This window comes from Haematobia irritans, chromosome 1 (genome assembly GCF_050003625.1).
Source record: "Haematobia irritans isolate KBUSLIRL chromosome 1, ASM5000362v1, whole genome shotgun sequence".
NCBI lineage: Eukaryota > Metazoa > Arthropoda > Insecta > Diptera > Muscidae > Haematobia > Haematobia irritans.
This window is the reverse complement of record NC_134397.1, coordinates 262325877-262345685: the sequence shown is the minus strand read 5'-3', so window position 1 is coordinate 262345685 and position 19809 is coordinate 262325877. Positions and strand designations below refer to the sequence as shown.

The following is a 19809-nucleotide window of genomic DNA, read 5'->3' as shown; positions in this document are numbered from 1 at the left end:
AATATATAAATGAATACGCGAACGAAAGTTTTACGAAGACATATCATTTTATGCGCTTTACAGACTATCAGTTATTCCGGACGGAATGTCGGTGTTTGTAAAGAATCTTTCAGTGTGTCGGATCGATACGACTTGTCGGCGATGACTAAATAATCGGTAAATGTGTTATCGATCCCATAAACATGTAGCAGTATCGATTATGCCTTCGGACTTAACTTATAATGCGCACAATATATGGGATATGTTCGACACGAGCACTGTCGTCCGGAATAACTGATAATCTGTAAAGCGCATAATGTCGTTCGCATTTATGTCGCTAATGCGCTTTACAGACTATCAGTTATTCCAGACGACAGTGCTCGTGTCGAACATATCCCATATATTGTGCACATTATAAGTTAAGTCCGAAGGCATAATCGATACTGCTGCATGTTTATGGGATCGATAACACATTTACCGATTATTTAGTCATCGCCGACAAGTCGTATCGATTCGACACATTGTAAGATTCTTTACAAACACCGACATTCTGTCCGGAAAAACTTATAGTCTATAGGACGCATTAGAAGAAATGTAAACAATCGATACCATCACCTACCCAAAATGTTCTTAGTAAAGTAACTGAAATTTCATTAGAGATGCACACCGAGTATTCTATAATATTTAAATGAATACGCGAATGGAGCTTTTACGAAGACGTATCATTTTAATGTCGTTCGCATTTATGTCGCTAATGCCGTATTTTTAAGACGCATCACTTTTACTGTCGTTCGCAAAATTGAAAAAACATTAATTCCATAACAAATGCATTGTTACTAGAGGTGTGCACGTGAGTAATAGTTTACTCACTCACACTCACGACTGAAAAATCATACTCACACACGATATTTTTTGATAGGACTCACGCTCACGCACACTCACAAAAAGAAAATTTGTACTCACGCACATTCACGCACGAAAACGTCGAGACTCACGAAAAATATCGTGACTCACAAATAATTTAATGATTAATTTCCTTACCGAAGTGTCTGAAAACATGAGCATTATTAAAATCGAGAGTGTTATTAAACTCTTAACATCCCAGGTGTCACGAAAATTGTAATTGAATTTAAATCTTAAGCGTGTTATGTTGGTGAGCAGGAATATTTTCGTGGGTGTAATTCGTTACTCACGGACACTCACGAAGATATTATTTTCGTGACTCACGCTTACACACGACAGTTTGGTTTGTTAATAACGCTCACGCACACTCACGCTGTTGTCATGAGCGTGACACACGGCTTACCACGAAAATTTTCGTGAGTCAGGACAATTTCGTGTCACGTGCACACCTCTAACTGCTACATTTGTTAACGAAACTTCCGTGAGTGGCTGAGAAATACTGGACAACTGTATTATCGGCTCTAAAAAGAAATTTCCACCATAGAGCATGTGATGTGATTTAGCCATAATAAATTCCCAAGTATTTCCTAAGAGAAATAGGTAATCTTCGTTAGAACGATATTATCGACTGTTAACATATTCTCCTCCAATAAATGACTCATGGCAAAACTGCTTTATGAGCACGCAACAAGAATTTTCGTAATTTTTCCGGTATGTACATCTTTAAATGCCAATAAGGCAGTTTCGCTATGCAATTCTTATGAGAAAAAGTGTAAATAAACATCAATAATTCCATATGAAGTGCATTGCCATACGTTTTCATCCGATAAGAAATACTCGGTAAAACTATATTATTGGCACGTAAAACGAAATTTCCACCAGCATGTGATGCTATAGCCATAAGAAATACCTGGGTAAAGAGGAAACGTTAACATATTCTCCGTCGGAACGTTAACATATTCTCCGCCAAAGAGAAACACATAGGAAAACTGCTTTATTGGCACGTAATAGGAATTTTCATATTTTTTCCGGTATACAAATCAAACGAAAAATTCGGTTACAGTTCCGTCAAACATCCTCATTAACAATTTGTCATTATCGGCCCAAGCAAAATTCCGACGTGGCATATTATGATTTAGTCATAAAAAACTGCTGAGGGTAAAGAGGTAATTTTCGTTAGAACGATATTATCGACCGTTAACATATCCTTCAATCATAGAGACATTATAAATCTGCCTTTTCACATCTAACGAAAAGTTATGTTGCATGCCAATAAAGCCTGTAGTATTAACGCTTTATGTGTAAACAATCGATAACATCGCCATAACGAAAATGTCTATACATTTCTTATGGGTAGCCGAAATTTCGTCAGATCTGCTTACACCGGAATATTTAAATAATAATTTTAAGCATTATCATTATGCACTGATAGTTTCAAAATTTGGATAAGCTTTACTCTAAGTCTAAAATATTAGTAGGCCGATAGTATGCTTAGAGATTATTTTCATCAAAAATTGAGTCACCACTTTCTGATATAGCAACTTCATAGTAGAAAAATGTGAATTCCTCTAGAGGAAATTGCGCTTGCATGCCAATAATGCAGTTACGAAATATTCCTATTGAATGTCAATGAGACAGTTTTGTCCTGTTTTTTTAAGGCCGGGCGTATGGGAGAAGAAGTTAAACAGTCGATAATAAGTATTCACGAAATATTCGTTAGAGAATATAGCAATGTATTTCTAACAGATAGAAAAATGTTCATTAAAGTTTCATTAACATTATTTTGATCTGTATTTATTATGGATGTAAAATGTAAATAATCGATAATGCCGTATCAAACCAATTATAGACTTTTCTGCAGTTTGTAGGAATTTTGTATTTTTAACATATAGAAAAATGTTCATTAAAGTTTCATTAACATTATTATTTAAGTAATCGATAATGCCGTACCAAACCAACTTTAGAATTTTCTGCAGTTTGCATGAATTTTCTGTTGGGTATACAAACTTCATGGTAGAAAAGTGTGAATTCCTGTAGAGGAAAGTTCGTTTGCATAAACAATCGATAATACCGTACCCCACCAAATTTACAATTTTCAACAATTTCAGGAATCTTCCATTGGAGATGCATACAGGGCTTATGGGACCAAACTATCAACAATAGAAAAATACACCTCTTGGTATTGTCGCCAGCAAATAGAGCAAGAGTAGCGAAAATTTCTACTAGAGTTCCATGTACTGCTACACGGAGAGAACGAATGTGATCTCCGCAAACATATCTCATGAGCAAAATTTTATTTTTTAATGAGGATGAGATAGCTAAAAAAAAGTTTGTCAGTTTTTTAATAAGTTTCAAGTTCATAGAACTAACACTAACTGTCTGCTTGTATTAAGGGCAAAACAAAAATGTGGGTTTTGAAGTTTGGTTACAAAAATTATATGGGAATGTACACATAATTAGAGAACCAGGCTTTAAGCCCGGTATGGAGCTCTGGAGACGTTTCTCCTACTCCTAAGAAATGCAGACACTTTTGATAGAGAAGTTTTGTTTACGATATTATCGACAACTTACATTTTTCTCCCATAGGAAATACATTGGGTTCTGTATTATCGGCATGAAACATGAATTTTCGTAATGCTGCATACTACCTTTTTTTGATAACATATTTAACCATGCATTTCATGTGGATACCATATATTTTCGTCCAATCGTGTGCTATGCTTTGTATTTTACATTTAAATATTTTTTTTAAATTAATTTTTGTGTTAGGCTTTATATTACAAATAAAATATATCACACATAGTTTTTTAATTAAATTTCCTCTCTCTCTCTCTCTCTCTCAATCGTTTCTATAACAGCTCATGACATCCTGTAAGCTTGGACCCAAAGAATCACATTTACGAAGCAAAAGTCAAAATATAATTAATAAAATAATCTGGGTAATTGGTACATCACGTAATGCCATATTAGTAGTGGTCTGCTGTATCATGGGAATCCTTTTGCATTCACACACTGGCGGAACTCCATTTAATGTGATTGGTTATATACCTCAAGGTTTACCTACCTTTGCATTGCCCCCAATTCATTTGAATGTCAATCAAACAATAGCTGGTAAAGAGGAATCATTTGTGGATATGGTTCGCAGTATGGGATCTGGATTAATAGTGATACCATTAATATCACTCATGGAAAATATAGCCATATGTAAAGCATTTGGTAAGTTAGGGTACTGATACTACAAGAGAAGATTTCCAATATTAAAGCGAGATGTTTCAACTTGCAGCAAATGGTAAACCCGTTGATGCATCCCAGGAATTGATAGCGATTGGTGCTGCAAATATTGCAAATTCATTTGTTCAAGGCTTTCCCGGTACAGGAGCCTTGAGTCGTGGTGCTGTGAATAATGCCAGTGGTGTGCGGACTCCTTTGAGTAACATTTATTCCGGTGCATTGGTTATTATCTCCTTGATTTTCCTTACACCGTATTTCTATTATATACCAAATGCTACATTGGCTGCTATTATCATTGCGGCTGTAGTTTTTATGGTGGAAGTTAGAGTTGTGAAACCCATGTGGAGAGCTAAAAGTAAGTAGAAAGATGAGTTATTTTGAATGTTATTAAATTTTATATCAAGTTAGATAGTGAATTTTTCTCAATTATCATCAAACATTCATATGTCACCCATGAGAAATATGGAACGAAACTGTTCTATCGACATGCAAATGAAATTATCGCTATAACTCGGTTTGCACATATATCGGAAATTTGCTACATAGGTATTTATGCTACCGAAAATTCCGTGAGGCGTTGTTATCGATTGTTTACATTTTGTTACCGTAATAAACAATATGGCGAAACTGTACTATTGGCACGCAACAAGAATTTTCGAAATGCACCATAATTTTATTTATACAAATTGTCTATGTCTGAAATGCATCTTATGGTGTATCCAAGCCCGGTATGCACCTTTGGCGAAAATTTTGGGAGCAAAATGTAACAATCGCAAAATGTAAACAATCGCTAATAACGGATCAGGTATTTTTCGTTAGCAAATTTAGCAATACATTTCACATTGATGACGGAAATTTTCTTTAGAGGTGTATACTGGGCTTTAAGATTTGTCTCTTGCCAAGATAATCAATAATCAATTTGTCTCTTGCTAATCGAGATCCAGTATCGACTATGGCGCAAAATATAAATTTTGGTATGACGTATATTTCCGGATTTGGATATCGACTTTATTAAACGAGTATGAAATTTTTAGGTATTTATGCTACCGAAAATTTTGTTAGGTGTTGTTATTGACTGTTTCCATTTTATTTTTATGGTATACTGTATTATCGGCACGCACGCAACAAGATATTTCGTAATGCGCTTTACAGACTATCAGTTATTCCGGACGGAATGTCGGTGTTTGTAAAGAATCTTACAGTGTGTCGGATCGATACGACTTGTCGGCGATGACTAAATAATCGGTAAATTTGTTATCGATCCCATAAACATGCAACAGTATCGATTATGGCTTCGGACTTAACTTATAATGTGCACAATATATGGGATATATTCAACACGAGCACTGTCGTCCGGAATAACTGATAGTCTGTAAAGCCCATAATGCGCCATCCAGACTATAAGTTTGGATTTGACACGACAATGCTCGTGTCAAATCCATATAATGGCCACATTATAAGTTAAGTCCGAAGACATAATCGATACTGTAAAATGCCAAATGCGATAATAACGCCTCAGGGATTTTTTAATCGGCACCAGTGATTGAAATTGTCAATTCTAAATTAATTGCATCAATTAATTTTGTGGTTCTAACCAGTCTTAAGAAATACATAGGCGTTTTTGTCAACGAAATATTCAAGAGGACTATATTACCGATTGCATACAATTACTACCATAAAGCCTTTCGCCTTTCCAAAATTTCCGCTGTCCATAAGAAATTGATAGGAACGTTGGCTAGCTAAATTTGTATAATGCCGATGTTATCGATTGTTTAGATTTCCTCTTATGAGATATACATGGTAACGGATTATAACGGATTTAGGCCCACAAGAATTTGCCATTTGCTAACGAAATTTCCGTGGGGAGTTATTATCGATTGTTTAAATATTGCAAAATATATGAAAAACTGTTTTATCGGCCTGAGAGCCTGAATGAAACGTCTTTGATCCACTTGTATTACACATTGCTTTTTATTACTAGCCACTAAAATACAAATCTAAATTTTCTTACATGTTTCTTTATTTTCAGAAAGTGATCTAGTTCCCGGCTTAGTTACCTTCTTTGCCTGTCTGGTATTACCCTTGGAAATGGGCATACTCATTGGTGTAGGCATCAACGTTATATTTATACTCTATGGTGCTGCTCGACCAAAATTATCTGTTGACATTTTACAAAGTCCCGGAGGCACCGAATATCTTATGATTACACCAGATCGTTGTCTCATATTTCCCTCAGTGGATTATGTACGCAATTTGGTTAATAAACAATCCATGCGTAATAATATTCCAGTGGTCATTGATGCTTCACATATCTATGGAGCTGATTTCACAGCAGCCACTGTCATTGAATCCCTATTGAAAGATTTTGCCTCACGTCAACAGTTAATATTCTTCTATAATCTAAAGCCCAGCATATGTAATCTCTTCGAGAGTCTTTCGCCCACCGAATTTGTGGTCTACTATCAGGAGCAACAATTGGATGAACTCTTGAAGGAAAGAGACTACAGACAAAGTAAAAAGGCTAGTTCGACAACGTTGGCCGTATGAAGTGATAATAGTTAATTTAAGTAGATTTAAGTGTTAATCATTGGACTAGAGCAGAAAATGCCGAAAATCAAAACTGAAAATCCTGGATGGAATAAGAAATCCCAAATCTTGGCCCTATTTCATGTTCATGAAACCACAAATCATTATCAGGATTCGCTTTAAGTATTTCTATGATATCTTAAAGACATCATAATTTTAGTTACTCGTTAGTAAGAACTCAGGTTAAATTCTACCATCTAATTAATTTTAAGATATTGTAGCACACATTCCACGATGTGATCAACATATCCAAGAAGCTATTGTAGTGATATTCCAAAAAAAAAACAAATTTCCTTTGACATACAAATTGTGAATACCTTTATTGTTTCTAATTTAAAATATGATATGAAAATTATAGTATTAATATGTGTATAAAATATTTTTTGTAATTATATATTAATAATAATAGTTAGTATTATTAGTTATATTCAAGGAAACAATTAAAATTTGATATAGTACTTGTTGTAGTTATAGTTTCTAGAACAAAATAGATAAGCGAAAGAAAGATAGAGAGCAATAAAATGTTGCAAAATTTATCTGTGTGTTTAATTTTGAATAATTATGTATTCTATCAATATCTGCGTATTCTTTACAACGCTATTATCGACATTTTGTAAATCATTACAAAATATTGTTACGTTTTTATATTGAGGCGTACTTAATTACCCGATAATTAAAACACAGTTCTTTTCAAATAACGACAATCTACAATTTATTTATTTAACTGATTGGTTTCACTTATTTGCTCTACGATGTGTACTGTATAAACTTTAGCTTACGACTGACTTGACTGCTCTCTCCGCTAGGGGTTTATATACCGATATTTTGACAATTTCGAATGTTCTCGCTAATTGGCCTACAACCTTCGAGATTAAGCTACTACCTGGTAGATGTCGCACGGGCGACATCGCACATATTTATCGACTTATGTTCATTGTCTCGGCTATCTAGCACTTTCTATGGGGTGTTATTGTACAGGTGATATGGCACACATACTTTTAGGCTTATTCTCATCTTGGGTAGTGCATTCTACCATCTGGTAAATGTCGCTCAGGCATAAGGGATTATGGTCATATTACCGATAATTATAACAGTAAAACAAAAGGTGTTACTTTTACAATGAACGACTGGAAAACTAAGAACACAAAAGATGAAAGTATTAGACAATAAAGAAATGACTCTAACAAGATATGACGTAATTTTATCGTTACAATTTGAAATTTAAATTAACGGAAACTAATTTAAATAAGCTTAAATCTAGAAATATCAAATTCGTAACAATATGTTTAGTGGACTATCCAGTGTACACATATAGCTCTAGGCAAATAATATTTTATATGTCGATAATATAATTGATATATGTATTTCTTATGCGAGAAAAATGTTAACGATCGATACCCTGCCAGCATTTCAAAGTTGCATTTCATCCTCATCGCTACCACAGACTCGTAAGTGACACTACAACAATCGCCAAAAGTATCAAGCCATTTTATATTTTGTGAAACGCCAAGTGCAACTATCTTTTTATAATTTATTTAAATAAAAAAGAAAATGAAGGGCTGAAAACACTGTTATTAGGCTTAAATTGAGAAAGGTATATTGGTGAACAATTTTCGAATTTCCAAATGGAGTAAAGTGATAGTTTTTGAGGTATTTTTCCAGACACGCTGTCTCCATCGAGAATAATAAACAAACTGGCTGATAGACGCTGCAACATGTAACTTGCTACTTGTAACTCAACATCATTATTTTAAAAACTATTATGTTAAATGTGAAGTGATAATCGTATAAATGTTATATTTATAAGAATTTATAAATGTTTAATCCAAAAAATAAACATCGTGTTTTACTTGACACAATGATTCTTTTACAACTATAGGTGGGTACTAAGTTCGAGTTTAAGCCTAGTACTAAGATCACGTTTTCGCACGAAAAACTGTAATACTCCATATAAAAAACGTTAGCGCGGAATAAATGCGAAATCTTTGTTTTGAGCATTTTAAAGCACATATTTATACAACCCTGGATTTTTCGCACGAAAAAATAGGCAGGCATATTATTTTGCATAAATAATAATTTTATGTCTTATTTTTACTGATTTGGTTTTCACTTTATCGATTTTAGCGGCTAAACTCGAACTTAATACCCACCTTATCTTAAAATTTACTTTTTCTGATAGTTTGAAGGGGCTGGTGTGGGCATCGTTTTAAATTTATCTAAAATGGCACCTAAAAATTGCACTCATGCGATGCTTTTTGTGAAGTGATAATCGAATAAATGTTATATTTATAAGAATTTATAAATGTTTAATCAAAAAAATAAACATCGTGTTTTACTTGACACAATGATTCTTTTACAACTATCTTAAAATTCACTTTTTCTGATAGTTTGAAGGGGCTCTTGTGGGCGTCGTTTTAAATTTATCTAAAATGGCATCTAATAATTGCACTCATGCGATGATTTTTTGTAGTAACTTGGCGTGGTACAACTTCTCAATAGCGACGGCGCTTTTCCGACGTATTTTGGATATCCTATATGATTGTTTTCTCAGTGGTGGGGATTCTCAGAAGGACCGTCAAATTCAAAAAATGTTGACAGGGTAATAGCCTCACGGAATTTTTTTAAAGCCCCGTAAAAAGCCAATAACACCATTTTATAATGTATTTTTATCCAAACAAAATGTAAACAATCGACAATAATTCGTACGATAGTTATTTCGCTTAAAATTGTGAAAGGTATATCGGTGAACAATTTTTGACTTTCCAAATGGAATAAAGTGATAGTTTTTCAAATATTTTTCCAGACACGCTGTCTCCATTGGGAATAGAAGCACTGGCTGATAGACGCTACAACATGTATGTTAACTTGTAACTCAACATCAATCTTTTATTAATGCATAAAAATATGTTAAATGTGATGTCGTAAAAATGTTATATTTATGAGAATTTATAAATGTTTAATAAAATTAATAAACATCTAAACAATAGTGTTTTACTTGACCACAATGATTCTTTTACAACTATCTTAAAATGCACTTTCTCTGATTGTTTGAAGGGGCTCTTATTGGCGTCCTTCTAAATGTATCCAGAAGGGCACCTAATAATTGCACTCATGCCATAGTTTTTCGTAGTAACTTGGCGTGGTACAACTTCTCAATAGTGGCGGCGCTTTTCCGATGAGTTTTGGATATCGTATACGACTGTTTTCGGCGTAGTGGGGATTCTGAGAAGCGCCCCCAAATTCAAAAAATGTTGGCAGGGAATCAATTTTAAAGAATATAAACATTATAAGAAGCTGTTTTGGGCTATTTCCCATAAAGCTACATGAAAGTTTGCATGAAAGAGGTACAATTTTATCAATTTTTACTGATTTATTTTTGATTTTAGCGGTTAAATTCGAACATAGTACTCACCTTAAGGTAAGTACTAGGTTCACTTTACAAGTTGAAATTTTCGCGGTTACTTTATTAAAACAGTTCAATATAATACTTAGTACTAAGTTCGTTTCTGCGAAAAAAGAATATCTTCATCTATTGCTTAGTACACCCAGAGAAATGGTTGGTTGCAATTCGATAATTACAATGAGGAAATGATGTCAGTAACTTATTTTTTGTTACAAGAACAATGTTTTGATTATTTTCCCCATTATACATCCAACACAACCTTAAAAAAGTTCACAGGATCAAAACGAAATTCCCATAACCATTCAATTGGTTAAAATAACCAATGCCGATAAATTTGGTTTTATGCTGCATAAAATTGTTGAGCTAACCACCAGCATAGTGAGACCTACATCAACAAATTGTTGGTACAACCAAAAGTTGAGTATACTAATAAAATCTTAGTTCAATTATAGGACGGGCGTAAGGTAGTTGTTGCAACAAATAAATAGTTATATCAACATCGACATGGTAAATGGTATGACGCTACAAAATTTGCAAAACGGGGAACAGCATTTACTTGATAATAGTACGCAATATATTGAATAAAGTTTATCCCATAGAAAAGAAGTTGCCTTCAGGTAAATATCGCACCGATTTATAAAAAAAGGAATATTACAAAAGTTTCCATAAAAATTGCAGGCTTCATACACCAACAAACACAAATACTTTTTACGGCAAACGAGCTTTTTTTTATTGTATTAAGAATACGGGACGAGTCTAAGTCGATTTGTATTTATATCTAGAGGCTTAAGGAAGAAATTTCTGGCAAGTATATATTGAATTAGGTTCTGTAGTTCGACCACATAATTGCAACCTAATAACCACCCTGCCAGCATTTCAAAGTTCCATTTCATCCTCATCGCTACCACAGACTCGTAAATGTCACCACAACCATCGCGAACTGTGATGGGGGAAGCATATCAAAAAGTACAAAATGTACATGAAAGTATTTTGCCATCACTACTGTTAGAAGAGCCATTTTATTTTTTGTGAAACGCCAAGCGCAACCAGCTTGTTATATTTTATTTAAATAAAAACGAAAATAAAGTTCTGAAAACATAGATATTACGCTTAAAATTGTGAAAGGTATATGGTGAACAATTTTCGACTTTCCAAATAGAATAAAGTGATCGTTTTTCAAATATTTTTCCAGGCACGCTGTCTCCATCGAAAATAAACAAACTGGCTGATAGACGCTGCAATATGTAACTTGCTACTTAAAACTCAACATCATTCTTTATTAATGGAAAAAATTATGTTAAATGTGATGAGATAAACCGAAAAATGTTATATTTATAAGAAATTATAAATGTTTAATCAAATCAATAAACATCTACACAATCGTGTTTTACTTGACCACAATGATTCTTCTACAATTACCTTAAAATGCACTTTTTCTGATAGTTTGCAGGGGTTCTTATTGGCGTCCTTCGAAATTGATCTAAATAGGCACCTAATATTTGCACTGATGAGAGACTTTTTCGTAGTAACTTGGCGTGGTACAACTTCTCAATAGTGACGGCGCTTTTCTGACGAGTTTTTGATGTCGTATATGATTGTTTTCGACGTAGTGGGGATTCTCAGAAGCGCCCCCAAATTCAAAAAATGTTGGCAGGGCATCTGTCAGTGGTATACAAACATTACCTATAAAAAATTGTAAATTGTAATGTAAATTGATCTCACATATATGTAGACCAAAAGCCTTTGTTGTTAGCACCTTTTGTATTTATTTTCGTAGTTTATTATGATTGTAAATCTTGTAATAAATTAATAAAATCTCAATATAATCTGCCCTTTCATTTGATATTGGAATTTGGTTAGGATAATAGTAAAGAAAATCGAGCAACATAGTAAAGAAAATGTTGCACCAACAAACAAAACAATTAATATGAAATTGCGACAACCAATGCAAAGTTGATCCAACATCCCTGCCAACATTTTTTGAATTTGGGGGCGCTTCTGAGAATCCCCAGTACGTCGAAAACAATCATATACGATATCAAAAACTCGTCGGAAAAGCGCCATCACTATTGAGAAGTTGTACCACGCCAAGTTACTACAAAAAGGTTTCGCATGAGTGCAATTATTAGGTGCCTTTATAGATCAATTTAGAACGACGCCAATAAGAGGCCCTCCAAACAATCAGAAAAAGCACATTTTAAGATAGTGGTAAAAGAATCATTGTGGTCGAGTAAAACACGTTTGTTTAGATATTTATTAATTTGATTAATCATTTACAAATTCTTAAAAATATAACATTTATACCACTATCACATCACATTTAACATAATTTTTTGCATTAATGATGATGTAGAGTTACAAGTAGCGAGTTACATGTTGCAGCGTCTATAAGCCAGTGTTTTTATTCGATGGAGGCAGCGTGTCTGTAAAATATTTGAAAAACAATCACTTTATTCCATTTGGAAAATCAAAAATTGTTCACCAATATACCTTTCACAATTTTAAGCGTAAAATCTATGTTTTCAGAACTTTATTTTCGTTTTTATTTAAATAAAATATAACAAGCTGGTTGCGCTTGGCGTTTCACAAAAAATAAAATGGCTTTTGTAAAAGTAGTGATGGCAAAATACATGTATGAAGTACATTTTGTACTTTATGATATGCTGCCCCCCATCACAGTAGGATGGTTGTAGTGACATTTACGAGTCTGTGGTAGCGATGAAGATGAAATGGAACTTTGAAATGCTGGCAGGGATACTACCATGTAGTTACAATTGCCAAATGTTAGTTGTGCTGACAGATATCATTGATAGTTGATGGAACCACCTGCTTTCGGTTGGCAAATAATTCGGTTGAGGCAACGAATTTGTTTTCTGGGTGTACTAAGTTCGCTTCTGCAAAAAACGAATATCTTCATCTATCTCCATAAATATAGTATCAAACCCAGGGATGTTAACTTATTTATGCGAAATAATATGCCTGCCTATTTTTTCGTGCGAAAAATCCAGGGTTGTATGAATATGTGTTTAAAAATTATCAAAACAAAGATTTCGCTCCAACGTTTTTTATATGGAGTATAACAGTTTTTCGTGCGAAAACGTGATCTTAGTACTAGGCTTATCTCCGTAAATAGGGTCTCAAACCCAGGGATGTTAACTTATTTATGCGAAATAATATGCCTGCCTATTTTTTCGTGAAAAATTCCAAGACTGTATAAACATTTATTCGGCGCTAACGTTTTTTGTATGGAGTATAACAGTTTTTCACGCGAAAACGTGATCTTAGTACTAGGCTTAAAGCAGAAAAAGTAACTCAATTGATGCGCAGTTTCTTGTTCCTCTAGATTTCGAATATGTTTGTTTTCACTTACAATTTTGATTATTTCAGGAAATGTAATCGCGAAAATAAAGTGTTGCGAAATTAACAATTTCAAAAAGTAACCACAATATCAAGTAACCAAATTTAAAAGTAAGTTCATTTTCGCTACGAAAAATAAATACCTATGAAAATTAGTTTTGAAATGTCAAAAGTACCATTTTTATAATGTACAATCCCAATTTAGCGCTTTTCTTCAAAAACCCTTTGACAACACTGATGCAGCTCATGCACGTGGCTGTCAAAATAAATGAAAACAAACGTTGACTGCCATTAAACGCTTGAATTAGATATTAAACGTGTATATTCAATAAATTAATAGTAAAATTCGGGATTATCTATATAAAAACCCATAGGCCATTATAATGAAACGATTAAGTGATGAAAGAGCAAAGATTTTATTTGAGAAACTATCAAAATAGTAAGTATTCCATGGTATTTTACGGAACATCCATATTGATCTGCTGTTATTTCTATATTTCTAGCATTGGCACCAATGTTAAACAATTGATTGATCGACCTGACGGAACCTATTGTTTCCGTGAGCATTTGGATCGTGTTTATTATGTATCGGAAAAAATATTGAAACTATCAGAATGTTTTGGTCACAAGAAACTCATTTGTGTGGGCACCTGCTTTGGTAAATTCTCCAAAACAAATAAGCTGAAATTCCATATTACTGCCCTTTATTATTTGGCTCCCTATGCACAATATAAAGTTTGGGTCAAACCGTCATTCGAACAGCAATATTTGTATGGTAATCACATTCCCAAATCTGGTTTGGGACGTATCACAGAAAATGCCGGCCAATACCAGGGTGTTATAGTGTACAACATGAACGATTTACCTTTAGGTTTTGGTGTACTGGCTCGATCAACAACAGAATGTAAATCGGCTGATCCTATTGCTACAGTTTGTTTCCATCAATCGGATATTGGAGAATATATACGATCGGAAGACTCTTTGTTTTAGTAGAAAAATAATTTTACTCCTTAGATGTGTACTTTTATTATTGCAAAATAAAATAAGTTAAGATTTGTATTACAAAATGCTATATATTAATATATGGTAGTGTTATTGTCCTATTGTAAAAATGTGGTTGGTATTGGCTAAGTGGTTGAGGGATAAAGTATTTGGATCCTCCGAATTTTTAAAATTAGAAGAAGAAATCTTTGAATCATTTCACCCTCATCGGATTTTCAAAATGTTGTAATACTCTACAGCACTACGATGGTATACCCGTCCACCCTTTTGTTTTTCACCTAGTACTCATTATCGTTTTACCATATGTAGATATAAATATGGTTCCCACTAACGCGTGCCCAATTTTTATTTATGTACATTACTATACGAATTAAATTGGACAAGATTTGTTTCATGTCCAACTATTGGACCACATTTAGAAGGAATAGTCATTTTAATATTTCATGTTAAAAAGTTGTTTTTTAGCGACTAATGGTGGGTACTAATTTCGAGTTTAGCTGCTAAAATCAAAACTAAATCTGCAAAAAACAGTAAAATTTTATCTTCTTGTTGAAAATTTGGGGAATGGTTCATTGCAAAAATTGCAAATGTTTATTTATGGTGAAATGAAAAGTAAAGAATGATCAATTTAGCGCGATAATGCCAACTTAATACTGGCCTTAATGGCCAGTTCGCTTTATCGCGTTAAAATAGCCATTTTTCACGGCTACTTTTCTTCAATCGTTGCTTTGGACCATTTCCCATTAAGTTATAAAAAAATTGTCAAAAAAATTATAATTTGGTTATTTTTTACAGGTTTGATTTCGATTTTAGCAGCTAAACTCGAACTTAATACTGTGCATAAACTCAAGCTCAGTACCCACCTTGCAGTATAAAATATACTTGTAACTCGAATGGAAATGGGCCAACATATCATTCATTAGGAAATTAATAAAGAAATGGCTCACAGTGAAACTAATAACTTTGGGTTTAGAAATAAATTATAAAGTATTTAGTTCGCTTCATTATTTTTTTAAACGAGCTAAAATCCAATGTTTCCTTACAGTGTGTTTCATAATTAACAAAATATGGAATATATCTACACGCAGAAAAATTAATATCTACCCTGAAGAACAAAAGTTGTTATAACTTCCTAAAAGCCAGTACTATGTTCGGTTTTCTCTGTTTTTTTTTTATTAAAATGGATAACTTTAAAGTAAATATTGTCCTAAAAGCTTGGTTATTTTCACAATAAATATAAATAAAATAATTTTACTCATTTGATGCGTTCCCCCGTTTTCATCTAAATCTTGTCTAGATTTATTTATTAATTCTCTTTTTTTCGAGTTCAACGGCCATATATGGATTCTAATTCTACAAAAAAAAATATTACAACTGATCTTAAATTGTAAAAAAGGTACAAAGGTACAGGTATAAAATGTGCTCAACGGTAATCCAATAGAAAAAAATGTATGTAATACAGTGCTTAAAAACTAATAATAAAAGAAGTATATACAGTAGTAAGTTCGGCCGGGCCGAATCTTATATACCCACCACCATGAATCAAATATAATAGTTTCCTTTCAAAATTTCAGGAGGGTTTGACGACAAATATTTTCCCAAGCAGATCAGTTCAACCAGTACGCTTCCCACAGATAAATGTAAAGATTTTACCTATGAAGACTAGATCAGATTCTGAATTTATATTTAAGAACCATTTTTGGTTTGAGTTTTAGAGGAATCATAAACATATCTTTTAAGTTCATGGAAATGATAAAATAACGCCTTGATTTGAAATCTATAATCTGTGGATTTTCATCCCAATTATTTAAATGACTACAAGAAGTAAAATCTGGAAATTTTGCATTCAGTTTCAAGCAATTTTCATGGTTAGTGCGCCTTCTATACCCTCAATAAATGAAATCGGTCTATATGGAGGCCTTACAAAATGGACCCATAAAACTAAATCATATACACTTTGTTATGGGTCTAAAATGTCAGTATATTTACAATTTGTGGCAAATCGGATAAAAACTACAATTTCTAGAAAACCTAGGAGTTAAATCGAGAGTTCGGTGTAATGGCGCCTATACCAAAGCATGGAAAGATACACACAGTATTTAGCACACTTAATTGTAGTTCTAGAACATAGACCTCAAATCGGAGGGCCGGTTTATAAGGGGGCTATATCAAAAACTTAACAGATACTCAATATCTTGGGCACACCCCTTTATGGTCCTAGAATACCTCAAGATTTCTAATTTCAGGCAAATTGGGTAAAAACTACGGATTCTAGAAGCCCAAGAAGTAAAGTCGGGAGATCGGTCTATATGGGGGCTATATGAAAACATGGACCGATACTCACCATTTTCGAGACACGTCTTTATGGTCCTAGAATACCTCTAGATTGCAAATTGGATTAAAACTACGGATTCTAGAAGCCCAAGAAGTAAAATCGGGAGATCGGTCTATATGGGGGCTATATCAAAACATGGACCTAGAATACCTCTAGATTTCCTATTTTCGACACACGTCTTTATGGTCCTAGAATACCTCTAGATTTTAAATTTCAGGCAAATTGGATTAAAACTACGGATTCTAGAAGCCCAAGAAGTAAAATCGGGAGATCGGTCTATATGGGGGCTATATCAAAACATGGACCGGTACTCACCATTTTCGACACACGTCTTTATGGTCCTAGAATACCTCTAGATTTCAAATTTCATGCAAATTAAAAACTACGGATTCTACAAATCCAAGAAGTAAAATCGGGAGATCGGTCTATATGGGGGCTATATCAAAACATGGACCTAGAATACCTCTAGATTTCCTATTTTCGACACACGTCTTTATGGTCCTAGAATACCTCTAGATTTAAAATATCTGGCAAATTCCATAAAAACTACGGATTCTAGAAGCCCAAGAAGAAAAATCAGGAGATCGGTATATATGGGGGCTATATGAAAACATGGACCGATACTCACCATTTTCGACACACGTCTTTATGGTCCTAGAACACCTCTAGATTACCTTCAAATTGGGTAGAAATTACGGATTCGAGAAGATCAAGAAATAAAATCGGGAGATCGGTCTATATGGTGGCTATATCAAAACATGAACCGATACTCACCATTTTCGACACACGTCTTTATGGTCCTGGAATACCAATAGATGTCAAATTCCAGGCAAATTGGATTAAAACTACGGATTCTAGAAGCCCAAGAAGAAAAATCGGGAGATCGGTATATATGGGGGCTATATGAAAACATGGACCGATACTCACCATTTTCGACACACGTCTTTATGGTCCTAGAACACCTCTAGATTACCTTCAAATTGGGTAAAAATTACGGATTCGAGAAGATCAAGAAATAAAATCGGGAGATCGGTCTATATGGTGGCTATATCAAAACATGAACCGATACTCACCATTTTCGACACAAGTCTTTATGGTCCTGGAATACCAATAGATGTCAAATTTCAGGCAAATTGGATTAAAACTACGGATTCTAGAAGCCCAAGAAGTAAAATCGGGAGATCGGTCTATATGGGGGTTATATCAAAACATGGACCGATACACCCCATTTTCGGCAAACCTCTTTATGGTCCTAGAATACCTCTAGATTTCCAATTTCCGGCATATCGGATAGAAAATACACTTTCTAGGCGTCCAAGAAGCAGAATCGGGAAATCGGTCCATATGGGGGCTATATATTTGATGGTCCTAAAATACCTCTAGATTTACAATTTCAGGCAAATTGGATAAAACCTACAGTTTTTATAAGCCCAAGACCCCAAATGGGGCGGTCGGTTTATATGGGGACTATATCAAAACTTGGACCGATATAGTCCATCTTAGGAGCCACCGTGGTGCAATGGTTAGCATGCCCGCCTTGCATACACAAGGTCGTGGGTTCGATTCCTGCTTCGACCGAACACCAAAAAGTTTTTCAGCGGTGGATTATCCCACCTCAATAATGCTGGTGACATTTCTGAGGGTTTTAAAGCTTCTCTAAGTGGTTTCACTGCAATGTGGAACGCCGTTCGGACTCGGCTATAAAAAGGAGGTCCCTTGTCATTGAGCTTAATATGGAATCGGGCAGCACTCAGTGATAAGAGAGAAGTTCACCAATGTGGTATACAATGGACTGAATAGTCTAAGTGAGCCTGATACATCGGGCTGCCACCTAACCTAACCTAACCTATCTTCGAACTTGAACTGCCTGCAAACAAAAGACGAATCTGTGCAAAATTTCAGGACGATAGCGTCATTATTGAAGGCTGTAGCGTGATTACAACATACAGACAGACGGACATGCTTATATCGTCTTAGAATATCGTCCCTGATCAAGAATATATATACTTTATATAGTCGGAAATCGATATTTCGATGTGTTACAAACGGAATGACAAACTTATTATACCCCCGTCTATGGTGGTGGGTATAAAAACAATAAAATAAAGATTAAACCTAAATATAAAACTACTTATTTATTAAGTCTCTGGAGTACAATCCTTACAGACTAGCAAAATTAAAAGTAAATTAAATCTAAAGTAGAGCTAACGGGTCCTAGCTTAATTTGAAGGGAATGGTTCAAATTATCAATTCAAAAGCTTTCTAACTTAAAATAATATAGTAAAGAAATTTACCGTGAAAACTTATGATTTCCACCTTTGAAGCATAAATTTAGTAACGGTCAATATCTTGGAACAGATATTTTATAAATATTAAAAGAACTGAATGTAATAAATATGATAGTACTCACTTATTACATGATAATTGTTGTCATTTTTCCTTAGTGGTCATACTATTGGTTCAAATTGTTAGACATAAACGACACTTTGGACTATTAAAAGAAATTTGGATATTTTGAAACCCAATCCCAATAACCAGAGATTGAATTTCCAAAAATGTTCAATAATTTATGTTTAAAAGCCACTCTCTTGCCTAATAAATAGTATCTAATAATCTTTATAAAACTTTTCGATAATTTGGAATAGCAAATTGTATAGTTTTTTAAACAGTTATTTACGTATTTTATGCTCCATCTCGATCAAGAAAAGATGTATTCTTTAAAGGTTTTGTATGAATTTTTGTATCTTGATATTCTATTTCGAGTGCGAGCTAGATTTTTCGTAGGAGCATTTTATGAAATGGGTTAGCACTTTTTAAACATTTGTATCTAAACTCGAGCCTACACTGAAGCTTTTTCAATTTCCAGCTAATTTTGAATGCTTTTTTTCGACAGAAGTTCTTTCGGATATAAGAAATTGTCTGTTGATGTTTCACTATTTTGACATTCTCTTATAATAAACCGGTGCTAAATAACACTAAACGCATAAATACTAAACGCTGTACAACACTATTC

General features: G+C 33.9%; 2 protein-coding genes and 1 long non-coding RNA gene across 4 annotated transcripts in view; 2 read left to right on the top strand and 1 right to left on the bottom strand.

The window, feature by feature from the left end:
* Esp (Epidermal stripes and patches) overlaps nucleotides 1–7235 on the top strand; it is a 46916-nt gene extending 39681 nt beyond the window's left edge. For both annotated transcript variants that reach the window (XM_075291725.1, XM_075291734.1), the window contains exons 4-6: nucleotides 3741–4098; nucleotides 4166–4468; nucleotides 6143–7235. In XM_075291725.1, the coding sequence (XP_075147840.1) occupies nucleotides 3741–4098; nucleotides 4166–4468; nucleotides 6143–6660 (1179 nt within the window). In that variant the 3' untranslated portion in view covers nucleotides 6661–7235. The remainder of the gene's footprint in view (nucleotides 1–3740; nucleotides 4099–4165; nucleotides 4469–6142) is intronic.
* A 5087-nt stretch (nucleotides 7236–12322) lies between these two features.
* On the bottom strand, nucleotides 12323–12799 carry LOC142219685 (uncharacterized). The gene is made up of 2 exons (XR_012717704.1): nucleotides 12593–12799; nucleotides 12323–12525 (listed from the first exon to the last, which is right to left on the bottom strand). It is a non-coding gene; the product is annotated as an uncharacterized LOC142219685 (long non-coding RNA).
* A 900-nt stretch (nucleotides 12800–13699) lies between these two features.
* Nucleotides 13700–14539, top strand: LOC142221858 (60S ribosome subunit biogenesis protein NIP7 homolog). The gene is made up of 2 exons (XM_075291702.1): nucleotides 13700–13898; nucleotides 13963–14539. The coding sequence occupies exons 1-2, from the start codon at nucleotides 13843–13845 to the stop codon at nucleotides 14447–14449; spliced, it is 543 nt and encodes a 180-aa protein (XP_075147817.1). The 5' UTR covers nucleotides 13700–13842; the 3' UTR covers nucleotides 14450–14539.
* The last annotated feature ends 5270 nt before the right edge of the window (nucleotides 14540–19809 follow it).